The 11,064-nt window shown below is 41.0% G+C and overlaps 1 protein-coding gene across 1 annotated transcript in view; it reads left to right on the forward strand.

The window, feature by feature from the left end:
- The window catches only part of LOC131264451 (protein sax-3-like), a 36,627-nt gene extending 25,807 nt beyond the window's left edge, over positions 1–10,820 (forward strand). The window contains exons 3-11 of the mRNA XM_058266751.1: positions 952–1,054; positions 4,233–4,517; positions 4,609–4,881; positions 5,274–6,551; positions 6,626–6,721; positions 6,794–7,034; positions 7,163–7,323; positions 7,524–7,701; positions 9,596–10,820. Of these exons, the coding sequence (XP_058122734.1) occupies positions 952–1,054; positions 4,233–4,517; positions 4,609–4,881; positions 5,274–6,551; positions 6,626–6,721; positions 6,794–7,034; positions 7,163–7,323; positions 7,524–7,701; positions 9,596–10,820 (3,840 nt within the window). The remainder of the gene's footprint in view (positions 1–951; positions 1,055–4,232; positions 4,518–4,608; positions 4,882–5,273; positions 6,552–6,625; positions 6,722–6,793; positions 7,035–7,162; positions 7,324–7,523; positions 7,702–9,595) is intronic.
- Positions 10,821–11,064: the final 244 nt, after the last annotated feature.

Consider the following 11,064-nt stretch of genomic DNA (forward strand, 5'->3'; position numbering starts at 1 on the left):
CAAAGGTACTAACTAGAATGGGTAAAAGAAGTTGTATTGTTTTTCTTTATTGTGTTTCCCTCTTGAGCTGTAAGCTTTTCAATCTAATCTCATGTATTGAATGTGTGTTTATTAATTTCTATTGTTAATGTATTTTTTTCGAATGCGTTGTAGTTAAATCCACTATCCAAGCTTAAAAACCTTACATAAAATGCTTTTGTTTTTAGCGTTTTACTAATTTAGATGGTTCTTGTGAATTGAGAAAACGATATGGCGCTATCTGAAATATACAATAGTAATATTGTTAAAAATAGTACGTACCCACATGCTCGATGAAAAGTCCTTCAGTGATTGTGTGAACGCAAATTATTAAATAATCTTTCACGAAGTTGAAATACTTGGGCATGACTCTTCGATATGTTTACGTTATAAGTGAAATCGTTTTGTATCTATCTACATAAAGTAATGAAATATCAAATTAAATGCTTCTAATACACACTTATGGTGCAGCTGTCACTGTTATAATAATGTTAAGATGAAGGTATTTATACAACTACCTATATTTACCGCACATGGTTCGGTGATTACATGCAACATATTTTCCACTTAGATCAGTATGCTCCAGAAGGCGAAGCTTTTCCTGCTAATATCCAGGGGGTAACGTTTCCCCCATTGGTATTCTTGGCATACTGTCAAGTAACGATTCCTACACAGTTTTTTCCACTTTACTGGAAGTTGTTTCGTTAAGGCAGGCACAGCATCTCCGAACCTACCGAATTAGATCTTACACTTCTTCCTCGCCAAACCCAATGTTCCTTGTTTCCGACTCGGTCCCATCCGCTTTCGGTCGACTACGTTTTTATAGTCCTTAGGGCTGAGGGTTTGTCCCCTACTAGGGCACATTTCCCTTTCCACTGGTAGAGTTTAATTCTTCTCATTGAGCTCCACTTTTACTGACTTTTCCTTTTTCAGGTTGTTAACTCACGGCGAGAAAGTGACGCCGGTGTGTATTGGTGCCAGGCGCGGAATGAGAACGGAATCGCCCGAAGTCGGAATGCTACGCTACAAGTAGCAGGTGAGTTGCTTCATTTTCCATTTCCTATTTTAAATTGTTTTCATCGTTCTCATTCTTCGGTTACTTGCGTCATTCGCAAGATTCTTTTGTGTGCTGAGAAAAAAGGCATCCTCAAACGAGGAGGTTATGGTGCGGCATTGGAAGTGTGCAGGACATAAATTACTTAAAACGATCTGCTTATGGAGAACGAAACCGAACACTTGGAATCACGTTGAAACTCCACTATGCAAAAGAGAATGATTTTTACCATCTTCTTCAAACCCTCTTTTGAAATAGCATAATGGCATAATTTTGTTCACGACTTTTGAATTTCCTCAAGCCTGTTACATTGCACTCACAGATCTTAATCATTTACATTTATTTATTAATTTCCTAAACGAAACTATGAAACAACTTCTTTTTTCTTGGCCTATCCAGAAACTTTGCTAGAATTTCTGTTTTTCAGTTTCTGTTTCATTCCGATCTCTTTCCTGGTCTTTCCTATCACGAAAAACAATGAACATCACGAAAAGCAATAATTTATCAAATTACCGTAATTTGGCGAGTACTAAGTTACATTGCTCATCATCATTGTTACGTGTGAATGTATCAATTAATTTTAATTTCATACTTCTTTAATTTTTAACATACTAAGAGTAAATTCCTTGTTTTAAACAAAACATGAAGTATATTATCCTAGGGACATTAGTAATTTTGAAATTTATTTTTTTATTTAATTATCTAATAAAAACCAGATGCACTACTGTTCATTTGTGTACTGATCGTACCTATCATTGGCCTGCCTTTTAAGAAATTGTGAAATGTTAAGAGAAATATTAAACAAACTATGACAACCAAGCGCCGCTTGATGGATAAAACATGATAGCGCTAGTATGTATACGTAATCTCTGAAGATACTTTACTACGCTAAGCTATGTGCGTTGAAATCTTCGGCGTTAAACTAAATGCAATTAAATAAATGCAAAATAAACATCTTGGATACCTGTTAAGGCGCAATTTGGATGCGTTTTTCTTATGTGAATTATGACACTTCACTTAGACTTTGAGATCCGGTACTATGGATAGCTACAATGAATTCCTCTTGCAAAATCTCATAACTCTGCCCTTGGGACCACGAGATGTTGCCAAAAGAAAGGAAATCCTTGCATTTAACTTATTTCAAGAGCAACGGAATCACTCACAACGTTCAGACTTCTGCTTTGGGAGGTGCGCTTTAAAGCAACCTAGTTTCTAATATTGGATTAGCGTCTAGCATGTGTAGGACGATGAAAAGTGAAATAAATTTAATTAAAAATGGGAACATGCTTGTCTTTACCGTTCTCTTAATGAAACCATCCTACTTGAACTTCTGGATCTTCCCCTAAATCTATTATCAGCAGTATGGTCCCAGATAGCTTCTAATGCTAGCCCACTTGTTGAAGTAGTAAATTGTGCAGGAGAATCTGAAGCATACTGTTCTCAATTCAGCACATTTTCTCAATTGGTACTACAGCATATTGATTGTATAAGACTTTTGGTTGTTAGACAATAAATTACACTAACAGGCGTTATATCATATATCATGGCGCAGCGGTAGGGCGAGGAAACACTACACTACAGGTGTGGGATCGTATAACGTGTCAAATTTTTGAATGTTTTAGTTGGTAAGTTTTTTGCTATCCAGATATTTTTGGTAGAGTGCTCCTTAGAGCGGAAAACACAACAACTGTTTTTTGTTATATTTTGCTTTTGATTTGAATAGTTTGAAGCAAGCAAAATGCCACAACTCAAAGAAACAATCACGTTAGTTTTATTCTTGTTCTTGCCAGTTGGTACTTGTCCTGTTTTTTCCGATCATCAGTCTACAGATTGTTCCTGAACTATTGTGTAAACTTAATTGAAACCATATAATCTTAAAACAATATTCAAAGCAGTTTTAGAAAGTGAAAATGATTAATGTGACTGTGATACGTACTGCATCTGAAGCTAAATCTGGGATCATTAACGTAACTTGGATAGGATATGAGGTGCATCGATTTCCCCTTTGAGTATTTATCACTTTAGCCTTTTCTCGACTATTTTCTAAAGTTTCGAGTGTAAGTAAGAGGCATCTTGTCCGATACGGTATCTGGGAGCCGTTCGGGCACATTAAAAATCTAATTGCATGCCTAGTCATATTTCTTTAGACTTTTTAATAAATAAAACTTTTTAATAAAGAATAACATTTTTAAACATTAAGGATCGTTAAATTCGCATGTTATGTGATATATAATAATTTTTGATAATTTTTTAGTGTATGTTAATCGATACATTTACATTCTATAAGGGGGTCCGCGACAGCCGAGCGGTAGCGCTGGTTAGAAAATCGGCCCATGAGCGCCGGGGCTCACCACCTCGACGGCGTGGGTTCGAACCCCAACAGAGACCGGATCCTCCCCTGTACGAGAGGACTGACTATCCACGTACAACATGGAAGCAAGTCTCGTAAGTCCTTCACGGACAGGCATGACCAAGAGGTCGTTACGCCAAGAAGAAGAAGAAGAAGAAGACATTCTATAAACATGCTTCATCCGCCAAATGATCTCAATTTGATAAGTTACCGACGAAACTGCTCATAGCGCCCAAGATAGATCGAACCTGATTCCCGGCTATACTGCCGGCTTCGTGAGCATCGATTTCAGTGTGTTGAAAAAGATGCAGCGAATCAGATCAGATTTCTTACACTAAATGACAGTTATGTACATTTTTCAATATTTTGAGTTTCGGCCTGATTTTAAAACTGGTACCAGCATTCAGCTGTCCGTTACGTTACGAGAGGAACTCTAGGTGGTAACCCCAAGAGCTTCGTAGTTGTGTTCTATCCCAGGCATTTGTAAACTATTGATAAAATCAGTACAATTCACAAGTGATCACAAAAAGCGGTAATTTGTGTTTGTTTTTTTTTATTTGAAGCGTCAATACTGCTCTATGTTTTAAAAGAAGTACCCAAATGACGCAACGTGATATTTTTGTTCAATTATCTCGATTCCTTGAGTACTAATAAGGGCCAAATTGATCCCTTACAACTCTAGACAACTAGACAAAAAGTAAAGTAAAGTAAAAATTAAATTGCGAGTAGATAAATTTAGCTTTTTCTATTCTATTGTTAACAAACAATTGAATAAAATTAGTTTACATACTTTTTAATATGTTTTCTCAGTATTGCGTGAAGAATTTCGACTCGAACCGCAGCACACTCGGGTGGCTCAAGGGGAAACAGTGCTGCTAGAATGTGGCCCACCAAAGGGCGTGCCAGAACCGACGTTATCATGGCGAAAAAATGGTCAAAAGTTAGATGTAGATGTATCGAAACGGATTCGAATCGTCGATGGAGGTAATCTGGCTATTCAGGATGTACGGCAAACTGACGAAGGGCAGTACCAGTGTATTGCAAAGAATTTGGTTGGTGTCCGGGAATCGGCAACAGCGTTTCTTAAAGTACATGGTAAGAATGCGATCAGTGAACAATCCTTGTGAATTAATTTTTTTTACAATGTTACAACTTGAAACGATATTAATCTGAACATACTACACAGTTAAACCTTTTCTGATACGAGGACCACATGACCAAAATGTTGTCGAAGGTGCGTCTGTCACGTTCCAGTGTCGTGTTGGAGGGGATCCAATGCCAGATGTGCTTTGGCGTCGGACAGCTTCTGGTGGAAATATGCCTTTGGACAGGGTACACATCCTCGAGGATAGGAGTTTGCGATTGGAAAATGTAATACTCGACGACGAAGGAGAGTACAGTTGTGAAGCGGATAATGCTGTTGGTGCTATTTCCGCAACTGGTACATTGACTGTGCACTGTAAGTATTATTAACATGTAGAAGTGCTATAAATATTTAATTTTATAGGTGAATTCATTCTTTAGCAAAATAATGCATGGAATTCTTGTTTTCTTGAAATTTTAGCTTCACTACAAAAATAAACGCTTGATTTGTTTTATAAGGACATGAATATATACTTGTTTTTATGTTCTTATTATGTTTAACTATTTTTTGTTTTAGAAATACTAGCAATGAATCACTAAAATCAAGATTGATGGCAGCATGCAGTCTAGTTGAAATGCCAACTTCAGTTCAGAACATGCATCCGACTATTTTGCTAGTTAATTTTCGTCTGGCATGTAATGATATTTTTAGGGTTGCACCAAATACCGAAAAATTAATAAATCGTACGATTATGAACCCACCACTAGCTCCTCCATTTCTTACGATAAGGCCAGTTCCTCAAGTAATCGAAGCTCCACAAGATGTTTCCTTCGAGTGTAAAGCAGACGGACGACCGAAACCAACAACCTTTTGGTCCATCGAAGGCAACCGAACACTGATCTTTCCCGGAACTAAGTTTGATCGATTCGAAACATCGTATACCCAAGAGAGCTTGACGGTTCTAACCCTACCGAAGACTACAAAATCCGACAACGGCCTTGTAGTCGTGTGCAACGCCGTTAACAGTGTGGGATCAGTGAGTGTACGCGCGCGACTAATGGTGGCGTCACAGGATGATCGTCCGCCACCCATAATCATCCTTGGACCGACCAACCAGACGCTTCCGATGAAGTCCTTCGTGGCAATGCCATGCAAAGCAGTCGGTAATCCTACTCCCATCATCTCTTGGTATTTGGAAGGAAATCCTGTGGTTCCGTCCGAGCGTATCAATGTCACTGAAAATGGAACTTTATTGATACGGGATCTAGACCGAAGCACCAATCAAGGCATGTACACTTGCGTCGCTAGTAGCCGCAGTGGGAAATCCACTTGGAGTGCCTACCTGCGCCTGGAGCTTCCTACAAATCCCAATATTAAATTCAACAGAGCACCTGAACCTACCGACTTCCCCAGCGCTCCTGGAAAGCCACAAATTGTCAATGTCACCAACAGCTCTATTACCATCTCGTGGCTACCAAGCATCAAGTCCGGCGCATCCGACATCAATGGATACTTGATAGAAGTGTTTTCAAGTGATATGGCAAAAGGTTGGGCTACGATTCCGTACCAAGTTTCGTCAACGAGCTATACGTATGCGCCGGTTTCTCCGAACGTTAGCTACATCTTTACAGTCCGTGCACAGAACGACCAAGGTCTTGGTATTCCTAGCCTGCTGTCTGATCCAGTGAAGATCGGACGTGAGGTTAATCATGGTGAAGACATCAATCTAAGTGAAGCACAGGCGACGCTATCTTCAGGACGAGTAGTCAATCTCCTAGAAGCAAACGCGACCGACGCTACCAGTGTTCGGCTGGCATGGGAAATCGTTAATGGACAGTATGTGGAAGGGTTCTATATCTACTCGCGTAAGATACACTCAAACGGTACCTATCGAACATTGACTGTCCTGCACGGTGGTGGTGCTTCTGCTTGCACAATCAATGGATTGGAAAAGTTTACCGAGTACGAGTTTTTCCTCGTGCCGTTCTATAAAACCATCCAAGGTAGTCCATCGAATTCGAGATCGACCAGCACCTTGGAGGATAGTAAGATATCCATCAATATCTTTTGTGTATAAAGAGCGACATAACGAAGTAGTCCTTTTTCGTCTCCTTTCCAGTTCCTTCAGCTGCTCCAGGCAACCTAGAAGCGGTATTACTGAACACTTCAGCTGTTTACCTCAAATGGGACCCGCCTGCCAACGGCACCATCAACGGTATATAGTCTAGAGTTCCTTCAAGATCATTATATAATTCTGATCCAACTTGGTTTTTCTTTTCGAAAATAGGAAAGTTAAAATACTACCACATCATCATACGGGGATATGACGCTTACAACATGTCTAAAGTGCTGACCAACATGACAGTCGATGGCGAAGCACCAAAGCTGTTGCTGGCCAATCTGTCGGCTGGTGTAACTTATTCTGTGAGCATTGCCGCATCAACAAAAGTTGGAATTGGTCCGTACAGTATTCCTTCAATCCTGAGACTTGATCCTCACACTAAACGTCTCGATCACGGCTATACCAGGTACTGTGTTACCGTAATTAAACATACTTTGACTGAAGTTTCATCAATAATACGAAATTTAATCAGAATTCCAAACACAACTTGAATGACTTAATGACTTTTCACTTTTTTTGTTTCTTTCAAAACAGATATCCTATAAATCACGACTTCTCGCATGATATTCTAACACAAACATGGTTTATTATCCTCCTCGGATCCATCATCGCCATAATCGTCTTCCTCTTCGGAGCAGTAATCATTTTCCGTCGAATACAAATTATGAAGCACAGCTCTTTGAACAACATGCATGGTAAAATATTTTTAAAAAAATATTAAATAGTTTTTCGTGTCATCTGTTGGCTATGATAAATGTTAAGTATCATTTATTTTCATCATAATGTGGCCTTGGCCTGACTCTATCCGAAACCGCTCATGGTCACTCGTCAAACTGGTTCCAATTCCGAATATCGGCTTTTGCCCATATCGTATGCTTATCGTTTGCAATTTCAGGTAATCACGCAATCGGTACGGTTCGCAAATTTCCAACGCTTCCCTTGAATCCTAACGGGGTATGGATCGATCCTGGCGGAGGCGTCTGGCGGCAAGCATCCGACGTGACCAAAGAGGCTATCACCGACTATGCCCAGGTGTCTGCTGCTCCCACGCTTCCACTTCCAGATTACGAAAGGTAAGTTTATTTCACTAACGTGTATTATAGCGTAACCTCTCTCAGCCCTCGTATATCAGTTTTTATTATGCCATGTTTTTCGACATGGCATATGATTTTTTTGTTTATAAAGAATAAAAAAAACTCCACAAAATAACTGGTGCTAAATACTCAATAATTGATATTTACAACTAAATGAAAATGAGACTTCAACTGTTTTCAAAGCTAGACGTATATGCACTCCTGCACTTAATGTTTGTGCTCCTCTCAATTAAGCTTAGGCAGACAAAAACAGGATAGCATCGTTAACAGATCTCCTTAATTATACCTAATTTTGCATACATTAAACAAACGTCACACCACTTAGTGGTGATGACAGTTTCGTGAAGTGAAACAGCCTCAGGGATAAGGAGAATGAGGGCTGCGTAGATAGTTTATAAAACAAACAGGATCGAACAAAAAACTTAACAAACCGCACCACTTCTCAACACATAGTCGGTAGGTTCGCCTCAGCAAAGTGGTACAGCTACCGGGACAAATGGGGACAAATAAAACTTAAACTTTAACAGGGATCTCTCAACAAATGCGAATCCCCATTCACTCGTGCGGGGGATAATGGGGAAACTCACTTCAAAGGGTTCCAACAGTAATGGAGTTCGTAAATTTTTGGGGTTTAAGTTTCGCACTCAAATAGCTGTGAGAGCACTTTCCGAAAACTTTTGCCGCAAAGGATATAGTGTTGGGCGTTTATCGCTACCACATTCGTCAGAGCAGTTTGTTGTTTTGCGCCGCGACAGCATTACGAGGTATGTGGAGCAGATTCTTATATTTCCTACGAAAGTGACGAGAAGGCTTCATCTTTAAGGTTTTCAATCATCTCATTAACATATCATCACAAAAACACAAACGTGAAAAGTTTACTCATCAGCCTGTTTGTTTAGCATTCGAGCGCAGTATCTTCTTTTACATATTATTTCATGAGACAACATAAGTAAGATTTCGACGAAAGTTTCCTAGTCGTGAGGGAAATTAGGTTAAACCTTAAAGTTGACGCTCTTTTGCAACTTTTTGCTAATAATTTACATCCCCTCATAAATGCTTTTATATTTGAATTAAGCTGATATACATCCGTACCTTGTGTAGACACATTGTCGGAAATGACCGGGCTTTATGGAGACACCTGCGTGGGAGTGTTCGTGGGGACATGTCAAACGCCCCCGCGGGCAAAGGATCGTTCCCGAAAAAGTAGAGGATCGTTGCTGAAAGAGGGCGCTAGTGAGGGACTTGGTATAAAAGGCGGTACCGAAGAGAAAAGCGCCAGTCGCAAAAGTATAGAAAATGAGAAAAAAAATTAAAATTTTGGCTGATCAGTTGATCACGTCTAAAACATTTATCACCTCTTTTTCATTTCGGTGACTCTACGTTGTAGTTACAACACACATTGTTAGCCTGTCTTCCAACATAACTTTCATTGTGACTAGCAGCTATCTTTAGTGCTAAGTAAAAAGTACTGCTACGCTACTGCACGGCTAAAACTAGTAAGTGTAACGAAACAAACACACCGGTACATTAGTACTTTTTCAAGAGGCGTTTGTAGCAAGGTATGAAAGGTGCTTAACGGGCCGAACGCATCCACGAGTGTACTTGTGTAGGTGAGATGAACGCGTGTCCTTACCAATTCAAGTGTCACCGTCATGAGTATCGTAGTAATAAGCGACCCACTTGCCTATGTGAGGACTACAGGTGTAACGTTTAGTGTAACGTAACGATTTGCTTGAGGTTATGTAAAACTACGGGGTAAAACAAAGTAATCGAAAGTAATTGAACTGAAAATAATCATAACGCTGGTTTTTTTAAATCTGTTTCTCTTTTTTTCTTTACATTAATTGTATATTCCACACGAACAACATCATAGATTGTCCCCTCTGAATATGCCTGACTATGCGGAAGTAGCCGGTTGTTCATCATTTAAAACCGATCTTGGCCAATCGCCCTGCTACGATAACTACGGTGCCTACGCCTCAACTACGCTGGTGGGACGCTCGACCCAAATGTACGCCCATGGAAAGCTCGACACCAAAACGGGCTACTCAGCACCGTCGGTTGCAGCGGCGACCGCGTCCGGTGGATGTCACTATAACAATTTCATAAATCAACAGCACCAGCAGCGCCACCAGCAGCAGCTGCACATGCACCAGCACTCACCATACAGTCTGCATAGTGCACCGCAACAGTCGGCACATCAGTCCCAACCGCACCAGCAAGTTGGCGTCCACGATATGCGAGAACGCGACGTCAACGGACGTCCAATTGGTTCGGCAAACGGTGCCAGTGGCGGTGGTGGCAGCATGAAAAGCCAGAGAATGAACATCATCGAAAATCGTATGGCGGATATGTTGAACAATTTGAATCAATCCTCATCATTGGGCCAACATCCAGCATCCAGCGGTATGGGATCCTCGTACGGTGGCTCAACGGTAAGTAATCTCAACGTTGGTAGCCACAGTAGCCTACTTCCGGCGGGCCAGCCAATGGCGTCCACGTCTGTGATGGCGATGGATGTGGTGGCCAGCTTTTCCACTGTTGGCGGAGGAAGCAGCAGCGTTCCGCACACACCGCTGTTTGGCACAATCAAGCGCACTGCAAAGTACAACAAAATAGGCTACAATAAGGATAACAAACTCAATTTCGGCGATAATGGCCGATCAGTCGAGCAGCCGCTCTTCGTGAAGTCCAAGTACGATGGCACCTGGTCCTCCGTTCCCAGTACAGCGACGACATCGGTCAACAGCATCAGCATGATTAATAATTCGCCATATCAGCAGCAGCAACAGCAGCAGCTCACTTCCCACCTCAACAAAAGTGGCTACCAGCCCGAGCAGAATTTGCTCCAATCGTCCATTCCACCGCCCCCGCCTCCACCACAACCGCCTTCTTACCACGTTACCCAGCAGCATTCGATGGGAGTGATGTCCTGCCATGGGAAAGAAACATCCCGATCTCCATCACGGTTATCACCGACAGTGCAAAGCAAACAAAAACATAATTTAGATAATTTACCTTCTACGGATAACTACAATAGTACCGATCCGTGCTTCGGTGGTAATGACGTGGATGCTTCATCTCAAAAAAGGCACTAGCGGTGTTCGTAACACCAATGTGGAACACATTTCCATAGAGTTCGATAAAGAGGAAAGCGTTGCGGTCTGTGCTATCGTTTACCTTTGTAGGTGTGTTTTCCAAGCTTCCGTGCACAACGTATGTTTTTCAGGCGCTGGTTAACGACTTTCTACTAGGAATGAACAAACAATGGCTATGAGGCTAGGGGACGTAGCAGCAATGCAAGAATCGTGCGACTGGACGTCAATCTCATATGATATTTTT

The sequence above is a fragment of the Anopheles coustani genome, chromosome 2, assembly GCF_943734705.1.
Source record: "Anopheles coustani chromosome 2, idAnoCousDA_361_x.2, whole genome shotgun sequence".
In the NCBI taxonomy this organism is placed as follows: domain Eukaryota; kingdom Metazoa; phylum Arthropoda; class Insecta; order Diptera; family Culicidae; genus Anopheles; species Anopheles coustani.